This window comes from Lepidothrix coronata, unplaced genomic scaffold, assembly GCF_001604755.1.
Source record: "Lepidothrix coronata isolate B3197 unplaced genomic scaffold, Lepidothrix_coronata-1.0 Scaffold8, whole genome shotgun sequence".
NCBI lineage: Eukaryota > Metazoa > Chordata > Aves > Passeriformes > Pipridae > Lepidothrix > Lepidothrix coronata.
The window spans coordinates 5,112,774-5,136,308 of NW_016690188.1; the positions used below are offsets into that span (position 1 = coordinate 5,112,774).

At 39.2% G+C, this 23,535-nt stretch overlaps 1 protein-coding gene across 3 annotated transcripts; it reads left to right on the top strand.

Annotated features, from left to right (window-relative positions):
• Nucleotides 1-544: 544 nt before the first annotated feature.
• PCGF6 (polycomb group ring finger 6) lies at nt 545-21,745 on the top strand. 3 transcript variants are annotated; one of them, XR_001873019.1, is made up of 11 exons: nt 547-1,222; nt 2,138-2,237; nt 3,531-3,627; nt 4,176-4,231; nt 4,976-5,035; nt 5,638-5,746; nt 8,381-8,408; nt 9,919-10,017; nt 14,780-14,866; nt 18,200-18,331; nt 20,661-21,745. XR_001873019.1 is itself a non-coding variant. In XM_017804127.1 (10 exons), the coding sequence occupies exons 1-10, from the start codon at nt 896-898 to the stop codon at nt 20,709-20,711; spliced, it is 1,014 nt and encodes a 337-aa protein (XP_017659616.1). In that variant the 5' UTR covers nt 548-895; the 3' UTR covers nt 20,712-21,745. The 3 variants fall into 3 exon arrangements, 1 of the variants encoding a protein (XP_017659616.1); XM_017804127.1 differs by lacking the exon at nt 18,200-18,331 and having other exon boundaries at nt 548-1,222; XR_001873020.1 differs by lacking the exons at nt 8,381-8,408; nt 18,200-18,331 and having other exon boundaries at nt 545-1,222; nt 20,661-20,696.
• The last annotated feature ends 1,790 nt before the right edge of the window (nt 21,746-23,535 follow it).

The following is a 23,535-nucleotide window of genomic DNA, read 5'->3' on the forward strand; positions in this document are numbered from 1 at the left end:
ACGCTGGCGGGAGCGCTTTCCGGCTGTGAGGGGCGGCGGGAGCAGGTTTGTGAGGGGGTTTCTCGGGGCTCCTTGGAGGGTACCAAGGATGGCCTTGGGATTGTGTGCCCTCTGGGGCCTTAGCGGCCGTGCTCCGAATTAGGTTAATTATGGCTGGGCCGCTCGGTTTTTCAGGTATTTCTAATACTGCTTCTTTTATTCGTGTTTGTTAAACAGAAGTTCTTTTGTACTCGTGGAAAGGGTGAGAGAGCAGGGGGTGTTCGGGTTGGAAAAGGCTCCGAGGAGACCTTAGACCACCTTCCAGTGCCTAAAGGGGCTACAAAAGAGCTGGAAAGTGACTTCTTACAAGGGCGCATAGTGACAGGACAAGGGAGAATGGCTTTAGACTGACAGAGGGCAGGTTTAAATTAGATATTGGGAAGAAATTCTTCCCTGTGAGGATGGTAAGGAACGGGAACAGGTTGCTCAGAGAAGCTGTGGCTGCCCCATCCCTGGAAGCGTTGAAGGCCAGGTTGGATGGGGCTTTGAGCAGCCTGGTCTAGTGAATGGTGTCCCTGCCCATGGCAGAGGGTTGGAACTGGGTGATCTTTAAGGTCCCTTCCATTTCATTATGTTACAGAATTAAAACCTTATTTCGAATGAAACTGGTATCTTGTGATTGACGTTATTTTGTGACAAATTAAACGTGTGCCATCGCTTCACTAGAGAGTCAATTGAAAAAAACTAAGAAAAAGAACCCTCGGGCTATAAAAACTGCAGACCAGTTGTGACTTAGCGCATGCGTGGTGGCTCTGTCCCGTGTCCGCTTTGACTACATTTCCCAGCGTGCCCCGCGGCGTCCCCGCGCATGCTCCCGGCGCCGCGGAGAGACCCGCGGTGATCGCGGTCCGTGGACATGGAGGAGGGCGCTGGGAGCGGGGTCTCGGGGCCGTCGAGCGCGGATGGAGCGGGAGCGGGAGCGGGAGCGGGAGCGGGAGCGGGAGCAGGAGCAGGAGCAGGCCCGGCCCCGGCCGATGAGGACCGGGACATGGAGGGGGCCCCCAGCTGCTCGGGGTCGCGCTCCGTCCCCTTCGAGTTCCAGCGGAGCCGCTCGGAGTCCACCGGCGATGAGGACGACGACGACGACGAAGACGACGACGAGGAGGAAGAGGAGCTGGAGGGGGACGCCGGGGCTCGGTTCGGGACGGATGACGGGGAGCACGACTCGGGCGACGACCGGGAGGTAAAAGGGGCGGGAGGGTTCCCGGGGCTCTCCAGGCCCCGCTCCCGACGTGCCCCGCGTGTGGGAATGGGGCGGTTTAATGTTTGTTTTATTGTTACCCGAGTTCACTTTGTCCATCTCATTCCAAAGAAGCCCTTACAAACTCTCGGCGTGGCTGAGAGGGTGGTAGGCGGTTGCATGTGGGCGAAATGAATGGTGGTGTTGAGTGAAAGAAAGCCCTTCAGTCGGCTTTCAGACGAGAGCAAACGGGACGTAAAAACCTAATGTGTTACCTTCTTCACACGCATCTCAGATCGTTGCTATTGAAAAATTTGTTCTTTTTTTGAGATAGTGTTGTTCAGATAGGAAAGTTGTTGTGGAACTACTTGTGTGCTTTCCTGATAAGTGTATTTTCGTGAACAGAATTCAGAGCAGTGAAGTTTCACTTTTTGCTTCAATATGTGTTTGTATAATCCCTAACTGTGTGTAGAAACAAGAGATGGCTGTCCCTTGTGATATAAACTCGTTATATATCTTGATTGTGGGCCCCAAAACGCCTGATGAGCATTTTCAAATAATGATATTGTTTGCTACCCCTATCCACTTCAACCTTGCTGACTATTTGATATTTTTTAAAAGAGTTTATGCAAAAGAACTTTTCTCAAAATGATTGTTTAAAGTTTGCTTTTTAGATATGATTCATGAAACCAGTTGGATTGCCATTCTCCAAAAGGTCAATTTAGAAGACTAGGTGAAAGTCTTTAGAAAAGATCTGTATGTGAGGAGTGATTGACCTCTTAGGAAAAGTCATTCCTCTAGCCTGTTGATCCCAGGTTTTTTCATGGTTTAAGGCTACGGTATATTGGAAGTTGCAATCAGGAAATTTCAGGGCTTAGCCTGTGTATTCAAACTCTTACAAACTGTCTTTGTTTGTAGCGTATGATAAACCTCACAGAGTTGACCCCTTATATCCTGTGTTCCATCTGCAAAGGTTACTTTATTGATGCTACAACTATTACAGAATGTCTGCACACCTGTAAGTATCAGTGTTATCTGTTTAAGAGTTTAGTTGCAAATTCAAACAAAATCAGTGTTGAGATGTTCTGGGTTCACAAAAATAATTGTTTGAAGTGAATGTGTGTTGTGTTTATTCTGTTCCATAAGGGACATATATTTGTGCATACTTAAAGCATCAGAAAATCATGAAATCACTCGATCACCAAGTCTGCTTTCCAAGTTAAGAGGGAAAACGATGTAAGAGAAGAAAAAGCCCAAATAAGACAAAAATAGAGCTGCTATGTACACTTTCTTAATTACTTTTTTTAAGTAGGCTCCAGTAATTTGAGTATATAACTGAGAAAAGAAAGTTAAGTGGCTCTGCTTATAGTGGACTAAAGAGTTTCCTAAACTGTTGTTGATGTGAATTCACAAAGTTCCATAAGCACCTGTGTGGAAGTACTACTTCAGATATAGAAATTGTGGTCTGCACCCATGGAAAAGTTTGTCTATAATCTCATTAATAGAAATAGATGGGTAATAAAAAAAAATTATTTCGATATGCTTGTCTTGTTCTTCTTCCCCTCAGTCCTAGTGCCAACAGCTTTTCCCTTGGTAACAGAACCATTTTCTCTTAAAGCTAGTATAACCCTTTCTGTGAAGCTGATTTTCAGCTACACCCATGTTCCTACCTGAATCCGAGAATCCTGGCTTCCTAGACCTCCCAACCACTCACAATACAAAGAGGGAAAACTCTTTTTCATTTTTTTTCCCCCTTTTTGGGGGCACTGCTGACTAGTTTGTTATATAGCTGATAGTGTTCAGCACAGTTTGTAATTTAGGAAAAAGCAGAGCTGTTAGTAAGGACAACGTAATGTTGCAAGTGCAGCTGTGGTGGTCTCGTAGAAGTTTCCTGGTAAATGCTGTGGAAAAGTTTGTTGTATTCAGGCTTGTAGGGAGCTGATTTGATAGTAGGTTATATATTCTAGATATTTTCACTTGTTAGCTTTTCTTCCAAGTTTTTTAAGTACATGTAAAACAGAATGAAAATGGCAGTTATGATTTCTTACTTTGCTTCTACTGAAACTGTTTTAGGATATTTTTCAGCAGTCAGTATTCTGTTGTCTTAGTTCTACTCATGTTCTAGATAACGCAGTTGCAACATTGAACACCCACCTTTGCATCAGTTGAATTAGGAGTGTTCAATGACTTACTTCATTTTGCCTCTTGACAAATTTTATTTGGGAGGTCTGGGTGTAATTGTTCCTCTTGCCTGAGCAGATGGCACTGTATAACGGACATGTGACTCCCACGGGGTTTCTTTTCTTTACAGTTTGTAAAAGCTGCCTTGTGAGACACTTCTACTATAGCAACAGATGTCCAAAATGCAATATTGTTGTACATCAGACACAGCCCCTTTATAATATCAGGTAATAAGTTTGTGCCATTTTTTATAGATTTGCTGCTTGCTTTTAAATGTTTTGGTTTGCAGACTTGTAGCACTTTCCTATTTCAAATGAAGGAACAGCTGCAAGAAACACATTGTGTTCTTTGTTTATGTAAGTTTCATCTCAATAGTTAAGATAAAACCCCCTCAATATACTGTTTTATCTAGTTTGTATCCATTTCTAGGGTTTATTACCTTCTACCCTGGTTATTTTTATGTGTTTACTCAATGTTGGAGGTGATATGAGCTGCATCATACAAAGATGAAGCTTTGTTGGCATGGTATACTTATTAACTGAAAATTGAGTTTTAACTTTTTGAGCTGTTCACAAAGAGTGGTGCTTTGAACTTTACATGACTTTTGTTGGAGCTCTGCTGTCAGGATGTGTATTTTGAAAGATGTGGAGTTGCTGCTCCACATGCTCCTTTACATACGTCATCTTTCAACAGCGAATTTTGCATCTTTGTTACAATAAAATGAAACCCTTTCATGTTGCACCAAAGACTTTCTTTTCTTTTTTCTATTTTGTAGACTGGACCGGCAACTGCAAGACATAGTCTATAAATTAGTTGTCAATCTTGAGGAAAGTAAGTCCCTTTCTTTATTGCCATATAGAAATTGAAAAGACTGAACAGGAAACAGAGTAATTAAAAGCCCTGTTTCTACTCTGGACTCTTTAAAATAGTTTTGTAATGTTTGGTTATAAACCTTAATGAATTAACTGTGATTACTGTCATGTTTCTGCCTGCTAAGCGCTATTAAGGGTAGCAATGTGTACCCTATCTCGTGAAACACAGGTGTCACTGTATTCAGGTAAACATCCAGGCAATATTTCATAGTCATGCCTCTTACTTTTGTAGAAGTATACCATATTCTGTGTAACAAGTTCACTTGACTTGGTTGAAATAAGTTGCTAAGACTGATTCTCTCAAATTCTTTTATTTTTTCTTCTTTTCTGCCATATTTATTTGTCTGATTTTTAAATGTGTTCACTTTCTCATTTACTTTCAACTTTGGGAGCCAACAATCTAGTGGATATGTATGGACTATAAAAAGTATAAAAAACAGTCATGGATGCAGAAGGGTACTGTTTTTTGCAGCTGTCTCAATATGATTTATGGCAAGTTTCTCTGATTTCTTCACAGTTTTTACTAACAAAATGTTATTCTGACTATCTTAAGTATCTCAACCTCATATGGAATACTAGTGATGGTGAAGGTCTGTAGGAAATTTGAAAATTTTTACTGTTCTGACCATTGGAATTTACATAGATATTTTCAGCATCTGAAATAACATTTCAATCTGTGTATTGTGGCTTTTCTTTTTTTCAGGAGAGAAAAAACAAATGCATGACTTCTATAAAGAAAGAGGATTAGAAGTGCCCAAACCAGGTGAGCTGTAATCACTTTAGGGGACACTGTTAGAGAAGTACTTACTATATAATTTATTCATAAGACCTTAAAATATTAGCTCATAACTGACAGAGATGTGTGTATTGGAAATTTGGAATTCTTGGTTATCTGACTACTATAACTTGTCACAAATCTCAGATTACGAAAATAGATGGAATTGGCAACACTTAAACCAGATAACAGTTGGATTGTTTTAGCTATATATTTGCCTATGACCAGGAAATGTATGTTATATTGCGCATTAATTTTATTTTCTGGACCTTAATAAATAATAGACATTACAAAGGAGTAAAAAATAAGAACTTCAAAGTCTGCTCACAGATTAGGGATTATTCTAATTATTTTGTGTTTTACTATCAAACAAACAGCTCTTAGGAGAAGGGCCTTGCTGGAAGTACTAAAATGCTGGTTCAAATACACAGCATACAATGTAGGAAGACCTGATTTAGTAATAAAAAATAGGATAAATTGTATGGGCTTTTTTTCCTGATGAGTTCTTCTGTTTTGCTTGGTGCATATTAGCATCTTATGCTGTTTTTATTTCAAATTGTCTTTGCATTTTGGCTTTTTGAATATTTTAGCTGTCCCACAGCCAGTTCCAACGAGCAGAGGAAGACCTCGTAAGGTTCTAGGCTCAGTGTTCCAGATTCCACCAGAACTTGACATCTCCATACTTCTGGAGTTTATTGGGTGAGTTGTGGGCAAGTGTAAGAGCAGCTGGCTGACACGAAGGTGCTGCTTGTGTGTGTTGGACCATTAACTGGCCCTTGGTTTTCATTAAATGTGCATTTCTTCATCTCAAATAGCAGTGGGGAGTTGGTTTTAACTTACAGTGCAATAGTGACATCCAATCATAGCTAGATAATGCAAATAATTAAATGCTTAAGATGTGTCTTTCTATGAAAATAGCTTCCCAGAAAGTGTAGTTTTAAAACTTACATGTGTTTTGGTTTTGACAAGGCAGCACAGTCTCAGTAAACTGAACGGTGGAATCCCTGTCTGTTCCAGTCCCCTCATCCCTGTAGGTGGCAGTACTGTTAATGCTGGCTGTCCTTGGATTGGCTTGTGGGAAGTGTAACTTTTACCTCTACCCAGATTGTGCCTCCTTTTGGCCTGAATTTGTCTGAACAAAACATTGAGACCTCCAATACATAATCATAACAAACTATTACACAAGTGACATAAAATTAAGCCCTCGGAAACTCAGAAGTTCTATTGGCAAAGCATATCTTGGTTCAGCCTCACTCTCTGTAGACATCTTTTTATATGTTATGTCCAGTTTCTCCACTGTGTGTCACTTTATTCAGAGTACAGAACAAATTTTCTTCATGGGTAAATTTTAGTAAGGTAGGTGGTGGCGTGTGATTTTCTGTTTTGTTGGCTTTATTTTTTTGTTGCCCATCGTGTGTCTTCTTTATTTCTTTAAATGGATGAGGAGTGGGACTGCAGGAAGAAAAGGGAAGGTCTTAAAGCCGAACCTCTAGGGAACAAAAGAATATCCTTGTGTGTTAAAGTTTTGACTCCAGGCTCTCAACTCCATTAGATAGGTTTACTGGCACAAATCAGTCATCTAGTAGCTCAAGCTGGTACCTCACTAGAGGGACCAGAACAAAAGAAATCCCTGGGCAACTACACTCTTATGACCTAAACTCCCCATCCCTCATGGAAGTCCAGAACAATAGTGATTTTAGGGTCTGGGATCTTCTCATTCTTCTTTGATTCACTGTTTCGTTATCCAGTGCTTGCTGTGTGATCATCTTCACATCCTCTTTAGTCTGTTTTGGTCAGTTCTGTGGTCCATGTTGTAATATGGTTGTTACTGTTCATATACGACAATTTATGGGCTGTCCACTCCCGCTGTTATTTTTTAAATAATATTTAAGGTGCTAGCTTTGTCCGTTCGAACTCTTGTTAATGTTCAAGTTGTTAGCTGCAGGTTTTGCTGTAACCCATCTTTGATTTATGCAACAGAGCCATGTAGTTCAAGTAGAGTTCAACTTGCGGCCTAACAAACAATCCTTGCTACTAATGTCAAGCAAGCACTCAGCTGCTTTCAAATAAGATAAAATTCTTGACACTGTGAATCCACATACCTGACTTAATTTCAGTTCATTTTCTCATGCCTGCCTTCCAGCTGAATGCTTACAAGCACAGCTGACAGCAGTGGGAGTCATTACTAAAACTATCGAGTGTTCTGCAGGCAAAACCAATCTTGGTTCATCTTGGTTATGAGGGATTAATAAAGCATTTTGGATAAAGCAAACTTGGAATAGCCAGAAGAAATTGTTACTTTGAAATTCTCTATTGTGTGTTTAGAGTATATAATCTAGTCACCTGTGGCTGTGGAACTGTATCAAATAAAATGACAGCTGTAGTGAAAAAGCTTTTCTATGTTTCTTAGCTCATGATAGCTTTACTTAACTCTGATATCTGGTATATATTTAGAGGTGGAGATGCTCAATTACGGTAACTTGAAGTACTGTGCTAATGTGTGGTCTGCACATTTATTTGTTATACCAAATGGTCAGTTGATTTACAGTGATGTTTGATTTTTGCCTTCTCCAGTGCAATGAAATACTTCATTTTTTCCTCTCTCATGTGTACTTGCTAATGCAGTGCAAGAATAATGAAATGTCGTGGATTGGGTTTAATTAAGGGGCAAATTTATATGTTGCACTACAAGAAGGTGTGAAGTATGGATGATCAGTGGTAGGTCACAGGCTCCGGATGTGCAAATCAGTGAACCTTGGTGGAAGCCAGCTGGGAATTTGGTCATTTGCCATCTTTGTGTGTATTTCACATTCCAGAGAAACGCTGCTTTTCTGAGTTCCGAGATAACATTAATATTGTCATATAAATAGTCTGGAAGGCCAGCAACTGGCTCAGAGAGCCCTTTAGGTGTTTATGTGTGTTCTGTGAGTAACTTCTTAGGTACTGTCTGCTGAAGTTCCAAATATCAAGGACCTTGAAGTATGGATATTTAAGCAGCATTAATATTTGCAACCAACTCCTATGAAATTTAATGTTGTGTTTAAAAATGGCTGTAGGCTGTGTTGGTTTTTACTCCCATTTCATGTAGACAAAACTTAAAGTCATAAATAGTTGAATTCACAAGAAAAAATTGAGCAGAAAAATAAGGGATAGGAGAAAAAGATGTATAAATTTAGTCTAATATTATTTCATGTATTAGAGCCTGAACTGGGAAAATAAACTTGATATGCAAGACTCATAAATCAATAAGTCTCTGTTATAAAGAGCTTGAGGATATTATTAACTGTTAGATTTAGCAATATTGACTGTGTTTACTCTTGGGTTTTTTCGCAGAGCTAACGAAGGCACAGGGAATTTTAAGGTACAGATGTGATTTGAATTTTTCTTTTATGGTTTATTTCAGAAATAAATATACCCTGAATGTATTTAATTTAGTTTGGTTTTCTTACACTGAATGCAACCTGAACTTTCATCAGCATAGTAATAACCAATATTGGATTGCAGTGTGTACTTTCAAACCTATTGTTATATACCATCATGCCTATCCAGCATTTTTTCTTCTTTTTACCCTTACATTTCATGTTCTTGCCCTTATATCACCTCCTACCCTTTCTGTCTCACTCCTTTCTGCTTTGTTGTTTGTCCTGTTTGTTTTGGGCTACACAAAACAGGGCAGTTGTGATGCCCCACCCTTAAGGGAAATTCCCTCACGAGAACTAGGTGTAGAACTTAATATATATATATATATATATATATATATAAGGGATATTTTATATATATATATATATATAAGGAGTTATACTTAATATATAAGGGGTTTCAACTGTCCTTTTTTTAAGTGGGGATGGGGGAATAGAGGACAGGTTACCAGGTCCATGGCCATAAACTGATTTATACATGCAGCAAGCCTAAATTCAGCATCCTCGAGCTTGCAGCAGCAGGGTCCCCAGATCAGGTCTGACTGTAATTTCTAGCTCTTGCACATGAATAAATCAAACTATTGTCCCAAAGCAGAGTTATCATGGATACTTATTTAAATGCATGATTGAATTCAAGGGTAGTCCATGACCCTCAGCTCGTTCTTTTATTTTGAAAGAATACGATGAACCTGGGTAGTAAATCACATCTGTTCAGAAGTCAACATAAAAATCCAATCAATTGACACAAAAAGTAATCCATGTATCACACCGAATGCAGTCATCTGCTCTGCCTTTGTGCCTTTTCGTGTAGTCATCCATATCACCAGTCAGCTGTTTAAAATTTAATCCATAGAATGGAAGCCTATTAAAATTTTTGAGTCTGACATAATGAATGTCTTCTTGTTGCAGTCCTGTCTGTGAAAGTATTTAGGAAAAAGCAAAAAGATTTAAGACTAGTCTTGCCCTTGTTTTCTGCATAATAGTGTATTTTAATTGATTCTGGAATTTCATGGGCTATTAAGCATGAGCCATACTACTTCTAGAATGCTAAAGGACTTAAGCTCCTTGCATCATAAAATGATGGGGTTTAAGTATCTGAATTGTGTTTAGTATCCAAATCGCCTGATTTGGAGAAAATATGGAAACATTAGGAAATTTTCTTGTGCTTCAGATGAGTAAATCCTTGTAGGGGGAGAAGTTCTTAAAATAAAATAGGACCAAAGTCAGTCGCTGGTTATTTTTTAAATGTTTTAAACAGAAGGAAGTTTGAATACAGAGTCTTAATACATATTTATTTCTTTCCCTATGAGGTAATCTGCAAGTAGATCAGAGAAAGGTCCAAAAATTTAAGCTGTCTCCCTTTGTTATTGGACGGTCACTTGGGTTTGGAGTTTACAAGGGATGAGGGCTGAAAATGTACATTGTCTTAAAATCTTTACTTATTCTTTGCAGCCTTTGGAAAAGAAGTTTGTACGTGTTTCTGGGGAGGCAACAATTGGACATGTGGAGAAATTCCTCAGAAGAAAAATGGATCTGGACCCTGCTTGTCAGGTATGCACTTGCAGTGGCACTTACAAGTTCCCTGTGATCAGTGTAATGCCTCTGCTTTGGGCAGACATTACCATTGTTCTTTAGATTCTAGAAGTGATGTTAGATTAATGCAGTAAGGATTAAAAACCTAATTGTTTGAAATGTTGTGATCTGCAAGGAGCAGCTCTCCTAGCTCATTCGCAACCTCTTTAAATTTTCATAATACTTTATTAATTGGATAGAGTTTTTAAAGTGCCATTTAAGATTTCAGCTGATGAAATTCAAAACTAAGAGATACTGCTGTTTCAAAGGTAAAACTGGGCAGGAAAGTGTGGGAATGTGGGAGTATATGAAGGCAGGAGCTGAATAACAATAAAATTTAACTGAATACAAACAAGGGCTAAGAAAGAATGATGGATGTGTTGAAATGAAAGGTGCGAATGCAAATATAGACACTTCCCTCCAAATAAGAATTCAAAGGAGCAAAATAATTTAGCTTCATATTTCTCAACCATTTTGAGAGGAACTGCATGTCAAAACCAGTTTTTCAATTCTTCAGTGTATTTCAGCAACCATTCTGTTGAGAAAATGTGGGAGTTCTGTAAGGTGTAAATAATTCTTAAAGCTGTCAATTATTGGAAAATCAAGCTGATACTGCTGTGAATAGGCAAATGGTGGAACTTAAATGCTGGGTTTGGAGTTAAGGCTGTTTTCATACAGCAGTAAGTGTCTGAGACAATACTGCATGGCTGTGTGCCTCAGTAATGAGTGTTTATTCATGCTGCTTACCTTTTAGTGGTGACAAAGCAAATCAGATATAAATTATTCATCGTGCTGAGGAAGTAATGTATTTTCATTTGCTGGTTTCCTCTCAGTGGGAGTTTCTAGCTTTCAGGTGGTGATGACTTGATATTCTGAACAAATAAAAGTATCCTCAAAATGAGGCTAGAGAAGCTTTTTGCATTGTGTTGTGGTTTATTTGAGGGGAATGAGTTGTTTTGTTTGGATTTTCTTAAGTAGGACACCGGAATCTCAGTTTTCAGGAATACTGAGCAGCTGTCATGGAAATTGCAGGTATTCATTTTTCAAAATTAGGCTGGGCCCATGTGTAGTGGTCTTTCAGATTTTGCAATCTTGAGATCATCTAACAGAGCTAACTTGAGCGGTTTTCCCCCATTAGTTACTTTCTACTTGGACTTTGCCAGACAGATATGATCCCCTATTAGTGGGCAAATGTTTTACTCATTCCCTGTTAGAGCTGATTCAGTGACCAAGGGATAGGTGTGTTACCCGTTCTCCTGAACTGCTGACTGTGCTCGGGCCTCTTCGGCTTAATTTGTTCGTGTGCAATGTTAGCCAATACTCGCCTTTCTTCATTGACCTGCACCACACTGAGGTTAATGAAATTGTACAATAAGCCAGCTGACTCATGTGTGACAGTATATATAAAAGCAATTTTGAAGCCACTGCCTTTGTTCTTTTTTTTCCTAGTCTGAGGCTTCAAATTATTTTCAAATTTCTGTATTTGAGTTTGCAAATGGAATATGATTCAAATTTCCTAGTTTATCTGAAGGTTAAGGCTTCATTTTTATCTACTTCTTGAGCTGGTAATTTATTCTTTCTGATGCTTTGTTTTGATCTCTGTGCTTTGGGCAATGATTAATTTTCTGTATATGTTTATGTATACTTCTAATTACACGGTCTTTCTTGAATATTCTTGCTGGAATTTGTTAGGAGAGGGTGAAAATAATTTTTGAGAAACTGGAATCGCTGTTAATAGCTGAGTACGTAACATTACATGTGAGCTAAATACAGGCTATGGTGTTTGGAGCCATTAGATTCTTGTCTTCAGCATCTGATGCAGAAGTTTTCTTTACAGTGTGATTTCCTTTGAGGTCATCCTGCAGCAGCAGTATCCCTTCTTGGTATTCATTCTGTAAGGATGAGAGTGATTGCTGAAAGACTTGTGGCTTGGCTGGTCCAAATACATTAACGTAGTTTGTGGAATAGAAGTGTTCCATTACCAGATGTGCATTCCTGAAAGTGTGTGTGTGAACTGCAGCGTAGGGGAAGACTGGAAGAAAGGAAGTCTGTGCTCATACAGTGTAGCTGTTGATGCAGTTTCTTTATGCCATTCTTAAACCCTGGAATAGAGGTATCCGGTACCTTTTGAAAAGTAAATAGCAGCTAGAGGAAATGGGAAACTTTGACAGCTTTTTGAATAACTAGCCCAAATTCTCATGTCAATCTCTAAAACTCTGTGTTTTCCTTGCCCTTCCCTGGATAGTATGGGTTGGCATAGAAACTATTGATTGAAGTCTACTGTTTTCTGGGCCAAATTCTCCCTTGGGATGAAGCTTATATGCAGTGTCCCTTACATGAACTTTTTCTATTTTTATTTCTGTCTTACTTAGTGATTATGAATTTATAAATGTCATCGTGGCTTTTAGAGAAATAGCTCTTATAGCAGATAAGCCACCTAAAGAAAAGAAATGGCATAATAGAAAGCCTACTTTATTTTAGTAAGAATTGTAACAAGTGACTGAGTATTCAGCATCTACACCTTCATGCTTCTTTTCAGCAAAGGGTCAAGCTACATTTATTACTCACAAGCAATCAGTACCAGCTGATTTCAATTATACCAAATTTTAGTAAATCTATAGTACTCATTGCCTCTTTTGCAATGCAATGTATTAATTCCTAAACAAGGATTCCTCTGAAACACATCCCACAACTCATTTTCACACTGAACTGGGATTTTTTTTAAGTATATATTTCGTTCTTTTGTCCTTACAGAATGAATTCTAGCATAACAATTAGCAGGCAGAATTTCAGGCTTTGGTGCTGGAATTAGATGGTCAGGCATTTGGTATTCAGAGCATTCTAGTACAATAAATGTGAAAAACTCTTCTCAATTTATTATTAGACACTGGCTCTTTAATGACTATCACTTGAAACTGGAGCAGCAGGTACAACAATGGGATACTTTCAAACAAGCATTCTAATTCTGTTTCGAGAGATTGTCAGCAGCTGCGACTGTGTCTGTTTGCATCTTATATTGGTCAAACAGATTAAATTTTCTGTTTCTTTAGAATATATAAAATATGTATGTATGTATGTATATATGTTTCAATGGGACCAGGATTGAGTTTTCAGTACCTTATAGTATAAAAATAAGCTTATAAAACAGAAGTAATTAAACTCATATATCACTGAAAAGCAAAGCAGACATGTCTGTCTTCCTGCAGCATTAACTGTAGAGGCTGAAATGCATGGAAAATAGGAGAAATAACTAGCCAATTTTCAAAAAGAAAAGAAATATATGTCTTTCAGGTGCCATGTTAAATATATGCATTTGTGTGTATATGGATCAGTATTTAATCTTACATCCAGATTAGTTTTTACTTGCTGGTTTACTTCTAGAAGCTAAAAGCAGAAATAATGCTAAGCAGTTTACATCTTCTGCATGTAAACAATCAACCTAACTTGAAGAGAATGTTCTACATCGTCCTCATAGGATACAGATGGTGAAGTAAATTAGCCCCTTTTGAGCCTCTGAGGAGTAGAATTCCTGTGTTCCCGAGTCTCAGAACAATGTGGTCTGCCAGCATGAGGCATAAATCTTGCCAAATCTCTTCATGAAGAACAAGAGAGATATAGTGGGTCAGCACACAGAAGAATATAAATCCAGGGGAATTGAATAGCTGCAGCACAGAGTGCATCCTGTCCTGGAAAGTGGCCATATAAGAGAATACGTCATGATATTGCAGTGTGCTCCCCGACTGCTGCAGGGGCAGAGCTGAGACAATTTCCTTGCAGAAAGCTGTGGGACAGCTCAGTGTCAATGCTCTTAACTTCAATTTTAAGGTTTTTTCAAGTCACAAACGAGAGCACTCTCACTTCCATATCTAGAAATAGCTCATAAGGGAAATTTAAGCATGCTGCAGTTGAGAGAGAAACAGTGCTGTGTTAGCTGCTCTAATTTGGGATGTTAAAGACTGGATTTGCGTTGCACAGTAAATTAATATAATTTTATAAAGAAGCCTATTTTTTATAATAGTTAAGGCAAGGAATTCAGAATACCTCGTTATGGGCTTTTTCCCCACAAAATTACTGGTTTTGTGGGCAGTTACTTAAAAAAAGTGCCTCGTCTGAAATTGCATACAGCATTGACACAGTTTAGCTGCAGAAGAGGACAATGCATAGAAGTGCTGAGTATGTCCTGCAGTTGTATCCCAGAAATACTGACTGGGTGCATGTTAAAGGAGGACTGTGTGATGTACCAGCTGACAGGGGCATGCAGTGAGATTAAAACACTTCTTCCAAACACTTCTTAAGTGAACTTAGTCACATGTTTTCTCACTCTAGGTAGGAATGAGGCTCACTTTCTGTCAGCGGCACAAACAACTGTCTTTTGCCACTGATGTGACAAATGATTCCAGATGGTTTTGGCATCACTGTAATACATGATCTAAATTCCCATTAAATTCATCACAGCTATTACTAAACAGCTTCTTTCAGTGGGTGCACCAAATTGTGAGTGAAACAATAAACTGTCCACTCTGTTCCAGCAGTGAGCCCCAAGTCAGGGCCATGGGGTGAGAGGCATTAGGGCAGTGCAGTAGTGCTGTGCATGCTAAATACGTTTGCACAATAAAGGTAAAGATGACTTGAGTGTCTAACATGCTAGAATTGAACTCTGCTAATCAAATTAAAAGGCCTTAGGTATGGTTTTGCTACTGCAAAGGTAGTTGAACTTGACCATGTTTGTGTTCTTTCACAGGTGGACATAATATGTGGTGATCACCTGCTGGAGCACTACCAGACACTGAGGGAAATTCGTCAAGTCATAGGAGAGAGCGCAGTGCAGGTACGTGTGGCAGCTGGGGCTTTGTTCCAGGTTTTCTCTTTTCAGAGAGAAGATTGGTTCTTAAGCTATCAGGAAGCACCAGCTTGTCTGAAGAAGTTGCTCAGAAGATCTCTCCAGCTTATGCAAAATGTTGTTTATCTTTTAAGTAGAATTGAGAAGTGCACCATGTGCTGACAGTGTTCTTGACCATTTTCATGATGTTCTGGATATGAGGTTTTTGTGTTGGGTTTTGTTTGGGGTTTGGGTTTTTTTTCCCCCAAAACAAAAAAGGGATATATTATATCAGCCATTCTTTCAATTACCATGGCTTGTTTTTCCTCCCTGGTAATTGCATCTCTGCAAGAAATTGGAGGACAAATCCTAAATAAGGCTATCCTTGTAACTGAGTAAGGAGGATAAACTTGCTCATAAAAACACAAACCAAAGATGGAGGGTAGTGAATGCAGTTAATAGGCTTGATGCATATTGTACTGGTTCTGCTCACAGCATGGCCAACTATTCCTTGTTGGTAACTTACTGTCCTTAGTGCTGCTGGCTTTACAAATAAGAAAGCGTTTGGTTTTAAGTCTTTGTGAACCTTTTCAAGCATCTTTATAATGGGAAGGATCACACCAGTTTACAAGTGCTGCAAAAACAATGAAGTAGTCTGCATAGTGCATAGTAGAATAGAGATGTAAAATCATGATATGGTAAACTGTATATTAATATGAACTTTGAAGTTTGAGAAGGTAATGTTTAGTCTAATACAGTGGGGAAAATAGGATTTAGATTGGTGTTTTATTTGGAAAGCAATCTAAACAGATAGTAGAAGGGCTGAAAAAGTTGCAGAATCGTTTCTCTTCACTTCTTTGTGCACACATATGCACATACTTTTACATTGAAATTTCCTGCTGAGCCCTCTCATGCTACAGGGAGGCTTCTGTGTCAGGGCCAAGAAGTGGAAAGGTGATTTTGAGATATCTTGGGCTTTGCATCACCTGTACCTGATTTGAGTCACTAGGAGGAATCCCACAGTCAAGGCAGAGGTATTTGGTTTGTAGTTTTGGCAGACATTAAGTCTCTAAAGCTTGTGCTGTTTCTGCAGTCAAAGTGAATATATGCCATAATTGATGTTTTAGCTGTTTATATTTGAAGAAAAATGAAAATGTAACCTAACCCTCTTTGAGGAGCAGAGGATAGAAACTGTGAGGAAGCAGGTACTGGTAACAAGCTTGTTTCTAACATAATATGTTCATTTTAAGTAAATTCAGCAGTCAGCATATAATGCTGGAAGTGCCATTTACTAAAAGCTTCAGTAAATGGCGGGGGGATTACATGTTTCTCAGTCCAGGGGTATAGTCACAAAAATGCTTTTTAAACTTGATCTTAGCATGAAAGCCTTTAATGTATGGAAAATACTCTTGGGGAAGCACTTTAAGGAATACTGCCTGAGTTTCATTTCTTGTCAGAAATGGATCTGTCTGGTTGAAGTTTAGTGTCTTTCATTTGTTGTCAGAAGTGGGTCTGCCTGATTGATGTTTAGTGATGAGGTACCAGTCAGCAGCTCCACAAAGAGAACAGTTGTCTTGGGATACATTTTGCAGTGAGGTTTCAAGTCTCATTTATTACAAAATCAGTATGCTAGCAGTTAATTCCCTCAAGACTGCTCTATTGGACAAATAAACAAAAAATATCTTTGCTGTTTTTGAAGTCCTGTGCTTTCATAGTCACTCCCGACAGGAAACTTGAAAGATCAGGTTCATCCTTAATTTTTCTTCATTTTGTTAGAAAATCTCTTAGGATACCAAATAGTTACAGTAGGAACGTTGCAAATAAACCACAGTTGCTTCTTTTTTCATATTGAAATAATTGTGACATTTTCATGTTCTTTAGTCTAACATTATATTATCTTTTAGAAATCATGAGGATGCATTTCTAGGATGAAATAAACCTTGGAAAATATTTTTAGATAATTATCCAGGAAAAAAAATAAACTGATAGGTCAAGTCTAAAAATAATGAGTGTTTATTTTTCACCAGGACCTGAAATTCAATAAGAGGCACAGTTGTCCTGGCCAGTGAGACATCTACAGAGGAATATTTGATGAATTTTACATTAAGCTCCAAGGGCATCTTGTGCCTCTGTAACTTTCCAGCCTTTCCAAATTAGTGTTGGAGCTTGGAACGTCCCTAACAGCTCTCACCGGGACACTGAGACACTCTTCAAAACTGCTCTTGTCATTTACCAGTTTCTGAGGTTCATTATAGATGCTTCATGCTAAGAAAATAGCTTCAGTAGCTACTTCTGCAACACAAAGTCATTTAAGGGAATAAACACTGGGCTTTTGTTTAGATGACTACAGCCACTGTTAGAGGGGAAAAAAGACCTGCTGTTTTTCACTTGCTAGTTCATTCGTGTCAGCAGTTATTCTTTTTGCTGGGGAAAGTGATTTTAAAAATGCAGATAAATTTCTTTTTCCCAAAGACATTAATTTTAATGTGCATTCTTTGGTAGCATTTGCAATGCAGCATAACATATGTTTGTGTGATTTATTCTTGTGGACCATAATCACTGTGACTTTTTATTTTTAGTGTCTTTTACTCCTCCTGAATTGTTCTTAAATGCTCAGATTGTGAGCACAGTCTTGTGAAGATTTTGGGTCCTGTATTTGTTTTTTTTCCTGCTGACTGGCACTGTGTAGTGGTGCTGTAGAGTCTCAGTAAATTAAAGTCTCCTCTAGGTGCAACTAGCAGGATTTTAGCTGTTCTGAATATGTATGTACCTGTCCAGCAAGTGTGGGAAGATCAAGTGTGATCTGATGATAAAATAAGTGTTTCTGACTCTGGCCCCATAGTAATCTACTCAGGTTGTTTTAATTGAAGTAAATAAGCAACTAATTTTAGTGGTTGAATGTAAGCATGTTAGTTTCTGAGTAGTTGATAGAAGGCTAAAAAAGAATCAGCAATAAATCTTGTTTAATCTTGTAGATCTCAAGATGTTTTGACATTTCAGAAATTGGGTGGTTGGTTGAATCTTCCTAATTAGCTGGAAGTAGGCTTTCTAGCTCTGTTTAGGGCAAAAACATTAAAAAAATTGCTGCACAGAATTTATATAAAAAGAAGCAACTTTGTTTTATTTTTAAAACAGTGTAGAACTTGTGGAATTTACTGCAAGGAGTGATCAAAGACACAGAAAATTTTAAAGGCTGAATTTTGTTACCAAGCATTGAGATCTGTAATTAAGAGTTTGATCAAGTAGCTGAGGAAGGAAGCTTATTATTAACTTTATGGGAATATAATTTCTTCTCTGTATTACCTTCCTCCCCTCTGCTGCACAAATGCAACATGATCCAAGCTGCTGGTTATTTTCATTTGTCTGAAACTGGGCCTTCTCAGAGTTCTGCATCACTGATGGATATAATGAGCTCACACATGGGAAAAGCTAAAAGGAGTGCCTTCCGTGATGTCCTTGGCCCTTGGCACAGAGGTTTGGCAGATTCTAATGGTTTCTTTGTAGCTCTCACCTTTTTGTAACCCAATGCTATTGCGCTATTTTTTTGGTCTCCTGAGCTAGGCAGCAAGAGCTGTGCTCTAATTTAATTACTGTGACCTTCTAGCACACATTTGCTACGGAAGTGTTTTACTCTTTGCTGTGGGATTATTGAACTTGGAAAGTGGGGCACTTTTTTTTGCTGCTGCTCTTATAACATCAGAGGGGGTGTATACTCTGATGTTTCAGTCTGTCAGTTCAACTCTATAGTTGGGTGTAACAGGTTGGGTCCTTTTAAATTTTTTCAGGTCAGGGTCACAAATGTGTGGCAAAGAACACTAGAGAGCTTTGCGTTTCTTTTGAGCCTGAGTTAAACTGGCTTGAGATTTGTAATAAGCAGTGAGAGCACATTCTCTGTTTGGGCTTCCTTTTAAGAACAGTGTCTAGAGAAAGACATGTAGAAATGTGTAATACTTTAGAAGTGAATAATTCCAGAGTAAGAAGTGCCAGTACTGGGGTAACTCAGTTTTGCTTTGTGCCAAAGGAATTGCAGTGGGTTTGGCCTTTGGTTTACCAGGGATATTTCCTGTGTAAATAGATAATTTCTTTAAATGTCCTACTGTTAAACGTACCATTTGAAAACCCATTCATCAAAGAATATATTGTAGCATTTTCTTCTTTTATAAATATTTCTTTAAGAAACTGCCATAGAGGAAGAACTGATTTTGACAACAGTTCTCCAAAAAACAAAGCTTGAAAATGTCTTTATTTTCTCTGTTGAAGTAGCTAATGGGCACAAGGAGTAAGTAGCTTTGTGAAGGTGTAACAACGTCCTGTGTGCCAAGAGGTTCCTAAGTAACCTCATGGGACCTGTTCCGCGTAACAAGAAGTGAGAACAATCATGATTCTTTCTTCATTTTGCAACGTCACCATCCCACTTTAACTCACTTCTTCAGTGTCTAGTATAAAGTTCCTGTATCCTTCTGTATCGTTTTAGGAGTTAGCAATCTATTCCTGGTTAATAACAGGATGAGAAGATGAAGGAAAGTTAGTCAGTTGGCACTAATAACACAGGAATGCATTTGAGGGTTTTAATTGCTGACCATTGAAGCTGAGGTTCATTGACATCTACACTACACTAGGCCTCATTTGTCATCGTAAGCAGCCATGAAACAAAGTGAAGTGCGTGACACTCATGGAGGAACATGCTCTGGAGCTGTTGGTGATCAATTGCTTAATCTTAAATTTAATCCAATACAAAATGGCTCAAAGATTATTTTTTTATGAATAGCTGAGGCTGCACAAACTAGTCAAAACCATTTTTACACAGATAACAAATTATGGTTTAAATAAATAAATATATATATTCTTCCAAAACACCGTGTTCAGACTAAAACAGCACTTTCTCCTGTTACTGTATGATAATACAGGACCTGTAAAGCGATGGCAGTCTTGTTACTTTTTTTGGGTAATTAACTTTTTTATTAAAGATTATTTTTAATATGCTGATATACCCTCTCACACAGAACTGTGTAACTTCTCTGGAACATGTTGTCTTACATCCTGTATGTTAGTAGATAAAAACATCGGAAGCAAAATACAGTAGATAATACTGTGTCAGTTATGATTAATGTAGTTCTCTCTTCAAAAGAAAACTTTTTTTCAAGTCTGTCCATGTAAAGAGGTCTAATGCAATAAGTCAGATTCCCATTGAAGGCAGACTAAGTGCTAGGCCTTTCACCAGCTGAGTGTGAATTAAGTGGCATTAGTAAAGCTAATGGGTCAGAAGTGTCCTGTTTCCCAGGTGAAAGTTTTTTTTTATTATGTGGAGCAGTCTCTGAAGAGGAGAAACATAACTTAATAAACTAATGGTTTGTCATTTGGAGTGTTTTTAATCCAATGTGTTTATTACTTAATAAATGTATATAGTAGTAGTCTAGACTCTTTTACTGCAACTTCTGGCAGCACCTTCTAGAACTACTTAATGGATTACTTTTTCTGCCCCACAGTATCATGTGGAAAGCAGCATGACTTGTAAGCAAGAGCCTATTGCATGGAGATATTTCAATTGTAACTTTAAAATAAAATCAAAGTACCAGATTCTACTTTCTTTTAACACCTTTCTCCATCTCAAGGAGGAAAGGGCAACGTAATTATTTGCCTTCGTATTTCAAAACTTGCATTCTCCGTGTGGAAGGGACACTGTATAAAATGGTGAGATAGTGCCTGGGGTCCTGCCATGCAGTGACTGTCGTGCCAGGTGGTGATGGAAATGCCTCACAGAAAAGGTGAAGTAGGTGATACAGTTTCTTTCTCTTCTCTATAGGATGGTTTGCTTGTACTGCACTATGGCCTGGTGGTATCTCCGCTAACTTAAAGATTGCTGGAATATTACAAGGCAAAAGAATCGGAAGAGTCATGGCGCTTCTTCACTGCTGTTTCTCACCAAAGAAGCCAGCGTATTTCCTGTGGCAGGAAGCAAGTTAAAGGAACTACCACTAACTGCTGTGTGATCGTAGTGTAACATCTGACTTCACCACTGTAAAAAATTGCAGCTTCTGTAAGTACAGCTGTAGATGTTGGTATGCTTCATGTTACAAATTACTGTCTTCAAATTTCACTCAGCTCAGGGAATTTAAATGCTCAGAGTAGCTGCATTTTTTTTACTTTCTAAAAACCACAAGATTTCACAGGGTTAACGGCCTTTTTTTCCTCTAAGCTCTGAGATATCTCTTGCTTTCTAAGTGTCTAGCTAGAACAGTGCTCTCAGGGATGATCTTCAGTGAGCAGTATATCTTCAGTGTATTTTTGGGAGGAGACAGTGAGTTGCCTAAAAAAATGTGTACTGTGATCATCTGTCTTCATATGTGATTTGGGGGTAGGAAGGAAACTAGAAATGCAGACCAAAATAGGTAGAAAACGATGCAACATAAGCATTGGGTTTTTTGAGAAGTAGCATTAAATTTAGTTGTTTTTCTTGAAGAAAGACAATTTTGTTTGCACTGGAAGTATATTTGCTGGTAGTTTGGCTTATACCAAATGGTGGATCATGCATCTCTAGTCTTAATGGAGATGCGCTGGCTGTAAGCTGGTTAAACTATGCATGAAAAAAAAAAGTAGCACCTCTTTCTACCTGCTTGCTGTGTGTAAAGTGATCACTGTCGGCGTGATTCTGCTATCATGAATCTGTCAACTGGCTTGACTGTCAGGAGCATAAATCCATTCACTTTAGCACATACCTCTCTAGCAGCTGTGAAAATGGTTGCTTTTTCCACTCTTTTTAATGTGTTTTAGTGCATCGCAGTGGAGAGCAGGGTTGAGTAATGTAATACTTGCCTGTTACTACCAGATGTGCAGAGGATTTTAGGTAACTTTAACATATTAAAATACTATGGTTTGTGACAACTCTAATACTTCAGATTTTCTTCTGTTTAAGATTTCCATATTTTCTTGTGCAGCACTAAGGACCAGAGTGCTCTGTGTGTTATGGTCTTGCTGGTCATTGGTGTGGGGATCCATGAAAGCTACCAGGAGGTACCAGGCTTCTTCCCTTCCCTATAGTCAGTGTAGGGAAAAGGAGTCTCAAACCTCCATTCCAGTGGAGAAGCAGGTGGACTCAGAGCCCTGCAAGGCAGTTAGTCAAGGGTCTCTTGAAGATGAAGGCTGGAAGCAGGTCACTGCACCAACCAGGAGGAAGGTTGTTCCTCCTTCTGAAAACTTAACAAATAGGACTGACACCTTCTACAACAGCTATGAGGCCCTGGAACTAGAAGACCAGACAGCTGATGCAGTGGGCAAAGGTCCTTCTGGGACTGAAGGGTCCCCTAAACCAACACCACCTGTACCCCACATCACAACCACCTCTGTTAAGAGGAAAAGAAGGGTGGTTGATGGTTGTAATGAGAGACTCCCTTCTAAGGGGAACAGAGGGCCTGATACAGACAGGACCCAACTCACAGGGTAGTCTGCTGTCTCCCAGGGGCTCAGATGGGACATCACTGGAAAACTCTCCAGTCTAGTAAGGCCCTCTGATTACTACCCACTGCTAAGCCAGCAGCGACAAAATAACAAAGAGAAGTCTGAGGGCAATCAAAAGAGACTTCAGGGCCTTGGGGCAATTGGTAGCAGGATCAGGAGCACAGGTAATAATTTCCTCAATCCTTCCAGTAACAAAGAATAATACTGAGAGGAATAGGCAAATCCATCATGTCAACGTGTGGCTCAGAGTCTGGTATAAGCAGAAAAATTTGTAGTTTTTTGACCATAGGATAATCTATTCAACACCTGGTCTACTGACACCTGATGGGATGCACCTTTCTCAGGGGGGAAAAAGCGTTCTAACACAGGAGCTGGTGGGGCTTGTTGATAGAGCTTTAAGCTGGCTTGGAAGGGGGAAAGGGGCAAAACCAGGCTTACTAGTAATGAGCAAGGGATGGTGTGCAAAACTCGAGGAAGGGAACACTAATGGAATCCCTCAATCTGCCTCACGAGTTATTGGGTACAATGTACCACACTTGAAATGTTTCTATAGCAGTGCACACAGCACAAGGAACAAACAAGAGGAGCTCAAAGCTTTGGCCCAGTCCCAGAGATCTGATATCAATGGCATAAGTGAAACCTGGTGGGATGAGTTCTGTGACTGGAGTGCCCTCTGGGATCGTTACAGGCTTTTTGGGGGACAGGCAGAGCAGAGGAGGCAAGGAGTATCCCTGCATCTTTTCCATAGCTGTATGTGAAGGGTTAAAATGTATGGAGCTCACAGTTGGCAATGGCACAGTTGAGAGCCTCTGGGTAATAATCAAGGGGCAAACCAATAATGCAGATGTCACAGTGGGAGTCTGCTGTAGACCTCCCAGCCAGGACAGTGACACTGACAAATTATTCTTTGAGAAACTAAGGGACAATTCCAAGGCAACTGCCCTTGTCCTTATGAGGGACTTCAGATTGCCAGAAATCAACTGAGAGCATCACACAGCTGGTACAACCCGGGCCAGAAGATTCTTAAAAAAACTGGATGACAGCTTTATGGAACAGGTCCTAAGGGAGCCAACTTGGAAAGATGCCCTCCTTGATCTGCTGCTTGTCAACAGAGTGGATCTCATGAGCAAAGTGGAGATCAGTGGCCATCTTGGCCACAGCAACCGTGAAGGGATCAAGTTTAAAATCTCTGTTGACAGGAGGAAAAGTGCCAGCAAAACTTC

Coding starts and splice junctions, on each gene's coding strand:
- PCGF6 (XM_017804127.1), top strand. CDS start 896: ATGGAGGAGGGCGCTGGGAGCGGGGTCTCGGGGCCGTCGAGCGCGGAT. Junction 2,238..3,530: donor TACAGAATGTCTGCACACCT/GTAAGTATCAGT, acceptor TTTTCTTTACAG/TTTGTAAAAGCTGCCTTGTG. Junction 5,036..5,637: donor ATTAGAAGTGCCCAAACCAG/GTGAGCTGTAAT, acceptor TGAATATTTTAG/CTGTCCCACAGCCAGTTCCA.